This window comes from Rhipicephalus sanguineus, chromosome 6 (assembly GCF_013339695.2).
Source record: "Rhipicephalus sanguineus isolate Rsan-2018 chromosome 6, BIME_Rsan_1.4, whole genome shotgun sequence".
NCBI lineage: Eukaryota > Metazoa > Arthropoda > Arachnida > Ixodida > Ixodidae > Rhipicephalus > Rhipicephalus sanguineus.
Genome location: NC_051181.1, coordinates 132,315,511 through 132,331,871, shown reverse-complemented (window position 1 = coordinate 132,331,871; position 16,361 = coordinate 132,315,511). Strand labels below are relative to the sequence as shown.

At 50.5% G+C, this 16,361-nt stretch overlaps 1 protein-coding gene across 1 annotated transcript in view; it reads left to right on the top strand.

The window, feature by feature from the left end:
- The window catches only part of LOC119397560 (uncharacterized), a 50,166-nt gene extending 35,785 nt beyond the window's left edge, over window positions 1–14,381 (top strand). Inside the window, exon 3 of the mRNA XM_037664982.1 lies at window positions 14,251–14,381. Coding sequence (XP_037520910.1) covers window positions 14,251–14,381 — 131 coding nt within the window. The remainder of the gene's footprint in view (window positions 1–14,250) is intronic.
- The last annotated feature ends 1,980 nt before the right edge of the window (window positions 14,382–16,361 follow it).

Sequence of the window (16,361 nt, the reverse complement as noted above, 5' to 3'; positions counted from 1 at the left end):
ACCAAAATTGCTGTGTCATAACATGGCCTTATTACGAACATAAATGACAGCTCATATCATGAAAATTATGACACGCATGTCATGAACAGCATGATTTACATTCCACGGCCTTTGGGCTCCCTGGCCGTTCCGTTAATCGGATGTGTACCAAAATGGTGTGTCATAACATGGCCTTATCACGAACATAAATGACAGGTCATATCATGAAAATCATGACACGCATGTCATGAACAGCATGATTTACATTCCATGGCCTTTGGGCTCTTGCGGCCGTTCCGCTAATTTCATATATACCAAAAATGGTACGGCGTGGCAAGAGTTCATGACGAACATAATGACAGGTCCTAACATGCAAATCATGACGCACATGTCATGTGCAGCATGATATACATGACATGGTCTCGGGGCGCTCGCGGCCGTTTAAGTGAAGGGATACGTACGAAAACTGGTATGACGAGACATTTCTGTATGACGAACATAACTGACACGTGGTAACATGAAAATCATGAGATGCATGTCATGTATGACATGATTTACATGCCACGCTCATGGCGCACTCGCGGCCGTTTGGCTAGATTGATATACACCAAAATTGGTACTGTGCGATGTGACTTTATGAAGAACATGAATAACAGGTGGTAGCATGAAAACCATGACATCCATGACATGTATGTCATGATTTACATGCCACGCTCATGGTGAATTCGCGTCCGTTTCGCTTGCGTGATATACACCAAAATTGGTGTTACGCGACACGACAGTATGACGAACGTAAGTGAGACGTGGTAGCATGAAAATAATGACATGCAAGTCATGTACGACCTGATTTACATGCCACGCTCATGATGCGCTAGCAGCAGTTTCAGTAGATTGATATACACCAAAATTGGTATTGCGCGATGTGACTGTATGAAGAACATGAATGACAGTTGGTAAGATGAAAACCATGACATGCATGTCATGTATGTCATGACTTTATTGCCTTGCCACGCTCATGATGCATTCGCGTCCGCTTCGCTAGCTCGATGTACACCAAAATTGGTATTGCGCGAAGCGACTGTATGACGAAGGTAAATGAGACGTGGCAGCATGAAAATCATGACATGCATGACATGCACGACATGATTTACATGTCATGCTCATGACGCACTTGTGCCGTTTTGCTTGCTTGACATACACCAAAATTGGTATTGCGCGACGCGACTGCATGACGAACGTAAATGAGAGGTGGTAACATGGAAATCATGACATGCAGGTTATGTATGTCATGATTTACATGCCGCGCTCATGGTGCATTCGCGGCCGTTTCGATAGCTTGATATACACCAAAACTGGTATTGCGCGATGAGACTGTATGATGAACATAAATGAGAGGTCTTAACATGCGAATCATGTTATGCATGTCATGTACGGTATGATTTACATGCCACTGTCATGGTGCGCTTGCGGCCGTTTTGTTAACGTGATATATACCAATATTGGTATGGCATGACACGAGTGCGTGATGAACATAAACGACAGGTCATGCATCTACATACCAGAATATGCGTTTCATTGGCATGGTGTACACTAGATTGTGCATGCATGCGTGCATGGCAAACATGCGATATATGGTGGACTAGATGCCATGGCATGAATGATTTCATTTGGCTCAAAGACAAACAAGGCGATGTATACAGCTCTTTGCTGGCTGCTTCGCATTACATCGATTCCCACAGTGCGTGGGATCTGCCGAATTTTTTTTTATCATATAAGCTATAGGTATACACTCTCCATTATATTCAACACGAACAATTCTTGATCTCCTGCGGATGGCACTGGACGCATGCTTCTGTTTGGGGTGCATCTGAAACATCTACATCAGTGAGTGAATCCTCCTTCTAAGACTTTCAATTTGTGTTGCTTAGAGACCACGTTCCCTGAAATGCGAACGTCTGTTGTAGTGTCTAGAATCTCCTGATTAAGTGCGACGGAGGTGAACTCCGTCGCACCTAATTAAGTGACCTAATATTCCACGGGACCATTAATTGTATTCTTCAGCGGATGCGGTAACAACAAAGCAACGTTAACGCAGACACACCTTTAGTTTACGCGTGTATAGCGTTATCATTCACTGTATCGCTAGCAGCCGCGCCACCTGACAGCTTCCGGCGTGCTGGATAAATGCATGCCGCTTCGGCCAGGTGCCTGCGCGGCTGGAATGAGCGCGAACGACGGCAGGCAGGTGGCCGGGAACGGTAGCGGTAACGGTGAGCGGCAACGGTATAAGCGGCAACGGTATGCTAAAGCAATCTGTCAAAAGTTGCGTGGAACAAAGCTGGACTGCGCTTGCGCGGAAGAACTAAGCTGAGCCCCGGTGATGACCTTCGCTATGCAATCCCAATCACTGGCGAAGTTATCTATCGTGAGGCGTATTACAGTAGAGTCAATATTTTGACAGCGGCACTGTTCTAGTCGAGCCTGCTCAGTCTGCATGTAGGTCCGGTGTCTCGCAGGTCACGTGACCAGAGAGGGGAGTGAATAAATCACTAAAAAAAATAATTATGATGCTCTAAATGATGATGACCATGATGATGATGCTCGGAATGAGACTAAGCTGTCAAAGTCTATATGCACTCACAAACACTGGCGCGCTTGCAGATTTGCTGTCCGACGGCTTTCACGGCGTGGAACTATAATTTTTTTTCTTCAATTGCGAAATTCTTGTCCTTCAGGCCTCATTATTTATGTGCATATGTGTATTATATGTGTGCTGTGAGTCTGTGTTGTGTATGAATTGGAGCAGTGTTCTGTGGAGCTTGTTGTCATGTTGTGTGCCGAGTTAGGTTGGCTTTCGCGACTTGTTTGTGTTTGGGTATTCTTCGCTGGCGTGCCGTGCGTCCTGAAACTGAGGCCAATACGAGGGAAAAGGAAAAGCACGTACAACGCGTTTCACCTCGTCGTTTTGACGAGTGTGGTCGAGTAATATAAACATCTCCACTAAACCTAGCCCACTCTCCGATGGGCTCACTCTACATAAATATTAGCACGAACTTCACCGCGCAATCTTTATACTACAGCAAACAATGTGTAAAAAGAAAAACCACGCATTGTACGCAAGTAACGCTGCTATTTAGTCTCCCCTTCTCCACTCGCACAGCGGCGAGGATTGTCGGGGCACCCGTCTTCCGCGCTCCACTGACTCCGCGCACGCAGCGTCCTTCGCTTGGAAAGCAGTTTGCGGTGGAGCCGCCTTGCGCGCAGATGCAAGCAAAGCACACGACGACTACGCGCGGAATAATGCGGATGGCAACAGGCGGTCGGCCCAGACGCGGCGACGCCGCCGCCGCCGGTACAGCCTCGCAGTTGTTGGGCTTGCAGAGAGGGGAGCAAGTGGGGGTGGGGCAGGTCGTGAGTCACTTTGGCTCCCGACAACAGTTCGCCATGGCCTTGGGGCGGCTTTCCCCGGGCGCCCTGCAGACGCACGGGGTCGCCCTGTTGCCGACGGCCACTGAGCGCACAGCTGTGCAACTGGCTCGCATCTGCGGTCAGCCCGACAGCAACGCGACGACCGCGACAAAGTGTCGCTCGACACGTGACCGCTTGTAAAAGGCGCGCGGGGTTCTCGCTCGCGTGCAGAAAGAAAGTGTTCGCTCGTGAGGCATGCGAGCGCGACCTCAGACATTTCGAAACGTCCAAGATGTCGCGGATGAATACAGTTGTGCACCGTCCGTTGACAGGCGCGCCCTTCCCTGTATTGCAAGAGACGGCTCAAGGGGGGATGTTACAAGGTCGAGGAACGATCACGTGCGCACACCCCCGAGTTCGTCAGTGCACCAGTTGCAGTAACAGCCGCCTCGTCACGAAATGTACGACAACTTTAGCTTACAGTGGCCGACATTCGTCACAGGTGCTGGCCGCCGTAGACGCCAGAAGCTGTAACGACGAATAGATATACCACTATCTCCTGCGTAGTGCTTGTGGGAGACAGTATACCATACGCATGCAGATGTACCAGAGACGAGACAGTCCAGATGGTAATGAAGGACGCAGAAAGGTGTGCTGAAGCCTTATTAAGTTTTCGGCTTTCAGCCTTATCAAAACGGCTTTCGACCCAGATGGACCTTTGTGCAACCGAAGCATCACGTTCCTCTCGTGTTGCGGTCTCTAAGCCTGGGTGTGGAATAAAGCTAAAGCTTTATGAGGTCCTTTAAGATAAGTACGTAAGCGAAGAAAGGTACGCGCTTGGAGCGTTGCATCATCAGAATATATGTGTTGCGAACACGTAGACATTTCCCCATGAACCGTGCAGTGAAATCGTAACAAATTATTGCAAATCAATGAGAGAGGTACAGAATACCAGAATACTATATATATATATATATATATATATATATATATATATATATATATATATATATATATATATATATATAGGAAAGAAGTGTTAATTTCTAAGGGCTCGTTTTCTTTGGTATACACAGTATTAATGAGCACTAACAGACAATAATGCCAAGGAAAGTATAGGGGATGTTTTTAGTAGTAAGTGTAAGGTAAATGTGAAGAAAGAAAAGTAGGGCGGCGTATATATATATATATATATATATATATATATATATATATATATATATATACGCCGCCCTATTACATACCGTAAACAAATTCAAACTGAGAACTTTCCTTAACATATTATGTCGCAGTCCCCATACCGTTCCAGTAAGCATACATTGCAGCACAGCATGAAAAAAATAGTTATACTTGTGTCACACGGGCACTTCTGATCGCGATCAGAGCCGATCCGGATCAAGTTAGTCGCTGCTACACGGCCCAGCCTAATTCGAATCAAGTTTGGCGCAGGCGTCAGCCAAATCTCGATCACGGAGCCAGATCGCAATCGTCTTCATCTGGATATGGCCTGATCGCGATTAAAAGCGACCGTGTAGCAGCACCTGGTCCGGATGCCTAATCCGGATCGGCCTTGATAGGGATCAAAAGTGCCCGTGTGACGCCGGTATCAGTTCAATTAGTTAGTTAGTTAGTTAGTTAGTTAGTTAGTTAGTTAGTTAGTTAGTTAGTTAGTTAGTTAGTTAGTTAGTTAGTTAGTTAGTTAGTTAGTTAGGAAAAGCACCCCCTCGAAATAACGTATGTCCACGTCGCTATCCGTCAATCTGCTACCATACTAGCCCGACCCGGCTTTGATGAGCCCCCGTTTCACTTCCTTCCTTCGTGACCGAGATTAGTCGTCGCTCGCAGCCCGTGCCAACGACGCGAGGTCAGCGCGGTCCACTGATGGACAAGTATAGTATATCCTGCAACGTCCGACGCGGCCGACTTTTCTCCTAAAGCCAACATAAAGAGAGAGAGAGAGAGAGAAGCGATTTAATGAAATGCTGGAGATGTTAGCCTGGCTATTCGCCTGACATTTTACTCAAGGTGCTGGGTGGTGATTAGGAATATATACACTGATAAACACATAACAGCACACACAGCCACAGGAACACGCATAGATTACACTATATACAAAAAAAAATTTAAGGCTAGTGGCCCGCAAGAACGCCAGCAGCACTTTCGTGGCGCGTAACGCACAGGTGGTGCTTTGCCATGGGCCGAGAGATAACACGTATTAACAATAATAAAAAAGGGGGGCTTAATTGCAAGTGGCGCACTTCTTCCAAGTCTCCACTGGCTTAGGGGCTCATCGGGCCTGGCCCAGGGCCACCATTTAGCTACCCAGGATCCGTTCAGCGAGTCGCGCCTCCCACGACCACGCGTGAGTCGAATGCAGCGGGTCGCTCTGGACAGCTGTATGTCATGTGTGTAAGGGTTGCAATATCTCCGCACCATATAGGCATATGGGATATCTCTCTGGGTACATGATGTGAAGCTTACGCAGATTCGGAAGCGTATTAGTCTGCTGGCGGCCCCAATCCCGCGCTTGAATATGCCGTATTTCTAAGCTCGAGTCCCGTTGAAGGTGTAATGCCGCCTTGAGAGACTGTCTCTCTGATGCGTATCGCCTGCAGTCACACGAACTTTGTTTTTGCCGCAGGAACATTACAGCGTATACGGGCCGCGTGTAAAAACGTTCCCGTAGCATCCGCTCACGTACGCCGCCTAATGACACGTGCCCACACGCATATACACCACGCACGCAGCGCTTTTCGCCATCCGCATAAATCAACGTTCCAATCTCGAACGCTTCTCCTTCAGCGTGCATTCTTGCTACACCGATGCTGTCGCTCTGATGTCATGGCGCAGAGGCGCGCGAGCGCATAGCTACGTGCAAGAATTAACTGCTTCACGCTTTAATGCTTTCTCCGCGTGCCTTCCGGCAGAAACACTGCGTACTCACACACACACACACACACACACACACACACACACACACACACACACACACACACACACACACACACACACACACGTGTGTGTGTGTGTACGCATACAGACAAACACGTACGCTCGTACACTCACACACATACGTGTGTGTGTTTGTACGCACACGCATACAGTCACAGACAAACGCGTGTTTGTATGTACACGCACACAGACACACACGTACGCTCGCACACACACACACACGCGTGTGCGTGTGTGTTTGTACGCGCACACATACATACATGTACGCTCGCACGGACTACGTGCCCTGCTATGGGTAGGCGTGAGCATCCGCTGCCAGCAGCGCTCAATCACGCAGGTGCCTGGCCGAACCACGGCGCAGAGAACGTCGCGTTGTCCATTACGCGACGCTGTTCCCCTCATTGGCCCGAGGGTCTGACGACGACTGCCGCACGTGCGGTGTACACGCCGACGCGCTACAGCCGAGAAGACGTGCCCTTGGCGGCAGCAGCGTAACGTCGTGGCGACCCGTAGGAGGAGGCCGCAACTTATTCGCCCGCTTGCCCGACGCTAGCACAGGCGGCTGTACATGTGTCCGTGCCCAGCCGGACAACACCAGCCTCCTTTCCTTCTCCTATCCTCGCCGCTGTCAACGGTTAACGTTGCACGCAAGGGCAGGCAGGCTCTTTTAATTGGCCTCCTTTTCTGGCCAGCTTTAGAGCGGCGACGATGCCTTGCGCCGCCCTTATTGCCTGCCATGATGCACACAGCGCGAGCCTGACACTGAGATGATGGCTTAACGCTGTCTTCCTCGTGTACCTGAAGCGCATTCGTGCATCACAGATAAATTAGAAGAAAACATTGACAAAAAAGCGGGCTTGGGAGGTTGGTTTAGGCCATCGTGAGTGGATATTGCGGCTTTGGAATATATAGAGCCATAGAATAAAAAAGAAAGAAAATGGCGATGGGAGATATGTGTAAAGAGAACGGTTTTCTGGATTTGCTACAGGTGATATCGTGTCGCATGTTAAAACACCCACAAAGTGAGACCGTCGTCTATGTCTCATCTGTGTGTGTTAACGGAAAAAATGTGTCCTTTGAAGGAAATGGTGGGAAGGTTAAGCAGAATGAGAAATCCGGCATGCTAGCCAGCAATGGACAACAGGAAAGGTGGACGTGTAAAGACAAGAGTCTCGGAAACAGTGCGTCTAGCTCCATGAGCGACAATGCCGAGCAGTAGGCAGCGTGCATAGCGCTTATTAAGAGTCTTTCGGGACCCTCCGGAGGAGCCCGCGGGCAAGAGCAAGAGCCGTACCGATTAATGCTTGACCGCAAGCAATCGTTTGTCATGCAAGACGCGATACGGAGCGAGGAAGGCGAGGCCCGGGAGACCATTTCCGTCGCTGCTGCACCCATCCCCGACATGGAACAGGAAGATAGATGACGCCACTGGAACGAGGGGAACGCAACAACGCTGCAAACAGGGTGAACCCAGAGGCGAGCAGCATCTCAAGGTCGTTACCTGCATGATCATCGGACGCGTGCCTGCCAGAGCTGGCGCACGCGTTCGCTTGGCTCGCCTGCTCGAACCCATCTTATCGTGTCCTGAGATGGCGCAGGCAAAAAGAACCGGACGATTCCCTCCCGGCCACTCTGCAGAAGTTCGGCAATTGCCTTATTGCCTCTAAACACGAGCACAGGTTGCCTTCTTCCTCGTCAAACCGTGCACCTTATACGAAAGCTCCTCTCTTTCTGATCGTCCTCGCTCGTGTTTATAGCCCCGGCCGTTTAAGCACCCGCTCTTCCGACGGGGATAGAATCCTCCGAAGAGGCGAGCTGATGCAAGCTCAGCTTCTTACTCTGGGGCATGCGCCGGGACCATGCGGATGGGAGGGGTGCCGGAAAGAGCGAAATATTGTTATTGTTTCGGAGCACGCGCGAGCACGGTCCCGCGCGGTTTTGTTTTCTTTGTGAACCTTCGAATTCGCGTACACATAACCAGTGACCCCCGGGTCGAATCTTGCAGTGCTCGAAGAGAGAGAGAGAGAGGCGCGCCTCGGGCACAACAGCGCGCGCGAGGTGAGGCCAGCGGTGAAGAGAGAGATGGTGAGAACCGTGGCGCGCAGTAAAAGAAGAGCAGCGGCTGGGTGCACTACGCGGTATAGTATACTCAGCGAGCACAACGCTGGCTGTTGAAGCAGAGGAGCACGTACCACCTCCCACCCGTTGCGCCAGCGAGGCACGCAGCGTGTGCGCACGGAGTTATTGCTCCGCGGGGAGCACAGCACGCGCACGCCTGCCACGGGCCACGAGTTGAGGAGTCTCCGAGGCGCGTACGAGGAGATGGAAGCGAGGGGGAAGCTACACCCGATCGCCCCAAGATAGAGCCCTGGAGTGGTCCGAAGAACATCGTGAAAATAAGTAAGTAAATAAACTGAAGGATGCCTCGGAGATGGGAAAAGAGAATAAACTGTCTATAGAAGCCAGGAAGAGGACAGCAAGAGAAGAAGAGGAGGAAGGAGCTAGCTGGACGGGCGAGGAGGGGTCAAGATGTCAGCACGCGCAGATTTTCTGTCCGCCAAAAGAGTGATGTGCCGCGGGAGGAGAACGGCGCCGGTGCGGCCGCTCTTCCGCTGCAGGCACCTGTAGTGCCTGGTGCACGAATTAAAAAAAAGAAAGAAAGAATAGCAAAAAGAAGGAGGCGAGGAAGGCAAGCTTCTTCGGTACGGCTGTTGCCGCTCCCTTCTGCCTCGACTGCTCGTCGAACAACAACGCCCCGGCAGACTCCGAGCAGCAAGCGCTAGGAACAGGTCCCAGCAGGGCTCCGATTGGTCCTCGCCGGGCCACACCGCGCTGAATGCTGTCTTTTACTTCTTCTTCTTCTTCTTATACTTCTTTCGATTCTGTTTATATAGTACGCACAACATGCAAGAGCCTCTTCTTCCTATCTTCGTCAAGGCAGCAGCAACGCTCGGGCTCTCCTGTACTCTTTCAGGCTTGTTTTTTTTAAATCTTTTTCGTGCCTGCTCCTCTTTTGACCTTGATGCGCCGAGGACGCACGAGGGGGCGCAGCCAGCAACAGGGTCCCCCCAGTGCTACACTCCCCCCCCCCCCCCCCCCCCTCCCTCGTATTCCTGCACGGTATATAATTTAGGTGAAGTCGTGGCGTTCGGCGCAACGCCTCCGTTAGTGATTAGTATTTTATCATTGTTTTCTCCGTCTCGCCGATTTTTTTTTATTATTTCGATTAGCGAACATACAATCCTGGCTTTACTCGCTTGTCGAAAACAAAAATTCTCGCACTTGGCTCTGCTTGCCTTGCTCCCGATGATCAGCCCCGCAAGCATAACGCCTCGACCTCTCCTCTCTCGCTCTCCTGTTTTTTTTTTTTTTTATTCTATAAGTTTGGAAGAAAAGAACAAAGGTTATCGCTTCGATGAACTGTACACGCAATCCCGCTGTGAGAAACCTCCGCGGAGGCAGCTTCTCTTGTGTGTAGCTGCTCTATAAACGTGCGCGTGCGCGCCGTTAAGATGCTCTCCTTTCTTTTATTTTCTTTAATTTTCAGGCTATTTCAGTCGTGAACTCGCACCGACTCATAAACTTAATGCCTTGCCTGGATTGGTCAATCCGCCCCTGCTGCGAAGGCATGCAGTCATGACCCCCGCAAGTTGCGCCCTTTCGATTGTATACTGCGTCGCGATGCGTGTTCTTAACGCGTTATGTTCGGGTCAGGCCGACGTATATAGAACGCTTTGCGAACCTGTTTTTCAACAATCTTTATTATTTATTTTAGCTGGCGCTTCCAAGCAGTCTGCTTAAGAAAACTACGAGCAGCCGTGCGGGCACATCGACGATATCGCAACGGTACAGTTGCGCGCGCGCTTTTGTTCTATACAGTATATGCGCGGCTTACTCATCTTTATTCTCCGCACTTGACAATGCTCTATAGAGATCATTGCTTCACATTGACTGGCCTTGGCATAAAGAGACCGGATTGCGGACCTCTTTTGAGTGCATTCAACCATCAATGCATAATTCATATCGGAAAGCCGACCTAACCTAATTAAATTTGCCCGGGTATGACAACCCTTAAGTACACGTACAAAACATGCGCCGCAAACTTACAGTAACCTCCTTATTCATTTCAATTTCCTTTAGTTTTATTGCCCACAATACATGGTGGTGGTACAGGCTCATCCTCAACGTTTCCTCCTCTTTTATTCTAAATGTGGGTGTAAAAAACAAAAAAAAAAATGCCCTACCCTTCCTCTACCATTCCTCCGTTGAACGTGCTGGCACCACGAAAGAATAATTTTTGTAGCAAGTGCCGGACACAAGAAGTGATTAGCGGCGAACGTGCAGAGCCGCGAACGAGGGAAGGTAAATACCAGTTCAGAACACTGCAAATCTTCGACTTTGTTCGCGTTATGATTAGAACAAAGAACGTCAGAAACTGAAAACTTCATTGCTTGCGACACACAATCCACATCTGTTGGAAACACAATGTGAGATACGGGGGCGGCACCAGGATTTCTTTAATGGAGTGGGGGGGGGGGGGGGGGGGGGAGCGCCCCCCACTGGCGCCGCCCCTGATGCGATAACGAGATCACCTCGCAATTTCGAAATAGGCGCGATAAGATTTCGAAATTTTCAAATGGGCGCCCGCCCATTGAAAAGTCATACTTGCTGGTTAAGGCGAAGGTCACCGTCACGACTCGTAGTCGAAGCGCTAGCTCCTCCCGAGAAGTGCCACGAGGTGTGGGGCGTCTTGCGCCACTTGACGGCGTGAATGAGACAAGGCGACTTGTCCGAACAATGAACAACAGTTTAATGCAGAATCTAAGCGACGCGAATGGTACTCTTAGGATACAACGGTTAACCTTGAACAAAGACAGGACAAGTATGTGAATGTCACAACCGTTGGAAACAGGTGCAACCAGGCATGACAATTCAGACATGCCACTGTAACATAAACGATGAGCTATGCACTTTCCTGTCGGCTAAATGTCCCAACGCCTAAAGTGAAAAGAATAGTTATATGAGTACGCAGTTCATTATATTCAAACGAGCGGCTTGCATAAACGGGCTCAGCGAGAGCCCGTACCACCGTCCCCGGTCGTGGCGAGAAGTCAGCGGCAGGCTCCACGGTGAATTGGTGTTCAGTTTCCAGACGTAATGTACTCTGCATTGATCGCCCGCCTATCTAGTTAGTGGACGTGTGAAGTGCATATAGGATTGGCTGCTCGACTTTATAAGCTACACGGAGCGGCCGTCTTCACCTACAGTTGTCTCGACGCATGCCCGAAAGTTACGCGCATACGCATTGGTTACCACCGTGGCTCACAATGCACTGGTGGGCACCTCCAGAGGTGAACAGGTAAATCTGGCACAAAACGCCAATCACGGATGCACAGAACCTCAAGTAGTTCGGATGTGCTGTCCTGCGGTTCACTCTGCTGGAGGTCACCTTCACGAGAGAGGTTTAGTAATACGCAAACCTAAAGCCACGCATGCGCGCGGCGAAGCCATGTCCTGACCAAAGCAAGATGTACTACGAGACACTTCGTTGTGTAGGGCCCTGGATTAATCCTTGGCTATTTGGTGCTGTTCGTTTGTTCGTTAAAGAGAACATACATCGAAGTGCACGAGCGTTGCTGCACTTTGCCTCCATCTAAATGTCATCTCCGTCGCCGGGAGTCAAACCTGCGACCTTGAACTCAGCAGCAACGGCGTAGCCTCCAACTGCTGCGGCGGGTAGCATATTAAGAAATTTGTAATGAATTATTTAGATCTGCTAAACACAAACAACATGTCGGAAATGTCATGGCAGTATCGCTTTCATTCTATGCCATGTGTTCCGAATTTGCCGGAATTCAGTTTTTTTTTTCTTCTTTTCTTTTTGAGAGTGCAGCAAATATTCCTAGTCGACCAACTGCATACATGCATTTATCTGCGCACCTAGCACCCACTAATACAATCCTTCACACGTACGCTGTTTCGGCACTATGCGGCTCACTCCACTTTCCGTCTCACGTAAACAGTCCTAAGCGCTGACGAAACCAGCCTCCGATATTGCAGCAGGCACCACCAGAGACACAAGTGCTAAAAAGACGCTTCTCCCGAGACGCCTTGGGGTGATCCTCGCACAAATTGCGCCCCACACAAATGTGCGCAAATAAGGTACAAGCCCGCGCCAAATCCGAGCGCCGCTCGCCCGACACGTTCTTCTTTACGACCAGAAAAGGACGTTTGCACAGAGGGACGGCACTGGCAATAATTGGCACCAGGCCACGTTTCCGAAGACGCCAGCCAGCAGGCACAAAAGCTCTTGCGCGGCGTAGAGAGGGAGAGAGAGAAGAAAGAGACGTAAAGCAGCCAGCGTCTCACACAGTAAACTGCCCGTTTTCAATACCAATGGCGCCTAGTCTACGGTGCTTTCGTTTATGACCCGTAATACTGCGGTTGCACCCGACTCCCCTCCAGACGGGGTCTTGGTAACCCCGTCGAGGCCCATCCACTCGGTGCCTGCTTGTCTGGCGCCGCTTGTGTCTGCGATTCACTCCAGACCTTTGTTCATATCGAGACAGTTCCGCAGGGGAGGCGTGACTTCGGTCTACCTGGTGCAACGCTAAAAACTAGCAGGATCCCTTATGCATTCGCCTAGGACAACTCGAAGGCGAAAGTCATCTTCGGCCTCTTTTTCTTCTCAGAAGATGTACGGATCCTTCCCCCCTCCGATAGATTTCTGAACCAAACGTAGTTTTGCATTGCTTCCAGGATCGGAGGCATTGCAAGCTTTCTGCACGTCATCTGATTTCGAACTGCCTCCGTGATCGACCCACTTTTGACCAAGCGACGATGTTATGCGATGGCGTCATCATGTGAAGTCGCGTTACGTGACGCCACAGTTACGTCACAAATTCTATCGATGTGTGACGTCATGACGGCGTCATATGGTGACGTCATCACGTGCTGGTGATCTTTTTTATCACTCGTTTTGACGCCGACGGTCAATTTTCGCGTTTGGTGAGGCATCTAAGACTTTCGCCTTAAAAAGTTGCGTGAAAGAAACGACGAATATTCGGCGAAACCAACAGCCCCAAACGCTTCTTTGTCACACGACGTTCCTGTACTTACTAGAGAAGGTGTGAGGGTTGAGCCTGACATGCACAAATGCCTTTATTCCTTGTTAACAGCCATGACGAGCACGACGAGACAGTTGAACGCCCTTTGTGCCACTGCCCATCCTTCGAAACACAACGATGTGCTCTTGAAGCCAGGCGCCGCCGCTTGGGGTAAAGACCACACTCAAAGGAAAAGATTCTGGGATCTTGGCATACGCATTCTTACATGCACAAGGCTACAAAAGTCCCGCTGCGATAATTAAAGGTGGCTGTACTTTACGAAAGCGCTTGAACTGTTAGCGTGTGTTCTATGTACTCACATTAACTGAGACTTTGTTATTTGAATTACTTCACTTTTTCTGATTAGTTATATCACTCCCATTTGCCAAGTGTAAGGTAGCCAAGTGGACACGTCATTGGTTAAACTCCTTGCCTTGGCTAACCTCCCTGCCTTTTCCCTGTCATATAAAAAAAGCGGTTTCTCCCCCACTCTTTGTACACGTCAGGTTTTGTTCGCCTAGTCCACGCCAATATACGTCGTCCTATCAACAGTGCGGTGCGGTGCACTTCGACGCAGCCGTATATAGAATTTTTCTAATCCATAAAACTCGGTGCCCCACGAACGCCCCGGGATCTCGGTCGTGAATCCATGGACCCGCCCCGCCCCATTCGGCCAAAAAGTTGTTCATGCAGCGTGGGACGGTCGGTGACTGGAGGGGGCCAAGTGCGAACTTCTCGGCCGATTTTCTTTTCACCCGGCTGCCTCTCGACTCGAGCGCCCGCTTTATTTTGTTTGCTTTTCCAGGCCCCGATCACGGCTCCCCGGCGCGAACCAAGCCCCGGCACGACAGCGGGAAAGAAGATGAAGCACTGCCGAAGAGGGGACCGAACCGGCTGGCCGAGGATGGGACGCCACCCCCCTCCGCCGCGTCTTGAACCGGCAGGGCAGGGTCGATAGAAGCAAGCAAAGCAACAGAGCAGCAGCCCGCAAAGCGGCAACGAACGGCGCCGATCCGCTCGGCGTTTCTTCTACAGCTGAGTTGCTTCTTGCAGTGCGTGTTCGCTGCCAGCGTCTTCTGCAGCATCGTCGTGGCTTAGCTCTGCACCCCCGCCACCTCTACCCAAACATCGTGTTCTGCGACTCTAGTTTCCGATGCTGAGAACGAGGCCTGATTGTGTTTCATTGCGAGCCGCAGCGGTTCTCCTCCTTCCTCTCTGAGTAAAAATTGCGTCGGAAACAAAGGAAGAAAGAGTTTTCAACACGCAAGGAAATACAAATTGCGGGGGAGGAGCGTGCAGGCTTGAACACGTTCATCACAATGTGGGGGGCATAAATTGTAGCGGCGTCATGTCTCACGTAAGTATACCACCGCGTCCCCGCAGTTGCGGAAGGCGGACGGGTCTCCCGAGAAACGCGCTCTACAACCACTTGGTTTGACTTGGTTACGACTATTCCCACCCGACCACCGCAGCCGGTAGTTTTGTTTCTCCCGCAACGGGGCTTCTTCTTTAGAACCAGCTGTCAGGATCTTGCACTGCGAGGTTACGTCGCTTGCAACGACGCCGTTAGTGGTCGACTGACGGCGATCTCTTCTTCCTCTTTCTCGGCTCCCTCCTTCTCCAAGAAGCAAGGGCCCTCTGCCGTAAGCGGTTGTGGACTCGTTCACGGAAGAGCACTGCCGACCCGTCCGCCAGGGTCAGGCCTACTCATCTTGCCAAGCAGACGCTCCAATCCGGGGGCAAAATCCGTCGGCGAGGAAGCGTCTACCGGGGGCCTGGCCTGGCGTGGCTTTTTTTCTATCGCCGAGAAGCGAACAGTGTCGCCACGGTCACGACTGTAGCCTCGGGAGAACCTGTTTAAGAAAAAAAAAAAAACGGCACGGCCCGAGCGTCAGCCGAGCTGACTGACGCTCTCTCTCTCTCTCTCGCACCGAAGCATCGGCAATCAAAGTCGATCACGTTTTCTCTCGTCAAAACGACGGAAAATGCAACGATTCCGCGAGCCGCGCTCTCGCTACCCGGATAACAACAGTCTGGAACTGTGGAAGACGTATAGAAAGAGGACGCCAAGCAATGTCAGGAAGGTTGGCTAAGGCAGAAAGAAGCTCCTGGTAAAAGGGGACAGGAAAAAGTCAGGGCTCCTCGAACACAGACGAGGGAGCGGGCCACCCAAAGACGGGAGGTCGCAGACGTCGGCTAAACAGGCAGTTACTTACGGTGCGGTCAACCAGACCACTTTCTTGTTTGTTCTTTTTACGGTGCCGTCGTCGCCGTCGTAGTAGTAGTAGTCGTAGTGTAGTAGTAGTAGTAGTAGTAGTAGTAGTAGTAGTAGTAGTAGTAGTAGTAGTAGTAGTAGTAGTAATAGTAGTAGTAGTAGTAAGTGTCATGCAGGTCACGTGACCAGAGGAGGGAGTGAATAAAGAAATAAAAGAAACGAAATGATGACGATGATGATGCTCGAAATGGGAATAAGGTGTCTCAGTCTACCCTCGCATACACTCGCGCGCTTACAGCTTCGATGTCCGACGAAAGTGCAGGGTCATAGTCATGCAGGTTCTTGGCAATAATGGCGGCCGAGGAGCCGTGTTATTGCATCCCAAGAATTGTTTACCTCCCCACCTTCACCCCCGGAAAGGCGGGGACCAAAGGCAGGCCGTCGTGAGAAGCACGCCATCGCTTCATTTTTGCATCCATTGCGATGCTTGTTTTCATTCGGACTCGGCTAATGAGGCGGGGAAAGGAGGGGGGGGGTGACAAAGCCCCTCCCAGCCCCCCCCTCCCCTCGTCATGATGAACTTGTCATGATGAACTCGTCATGATGAACTCGTCATGGTGAACTCGTCATGATGAACTTCTGCACCAACTAGCCCAACTTTCTATCGCTCGAAGACAAATTCAGACATCTTTATCCGTATG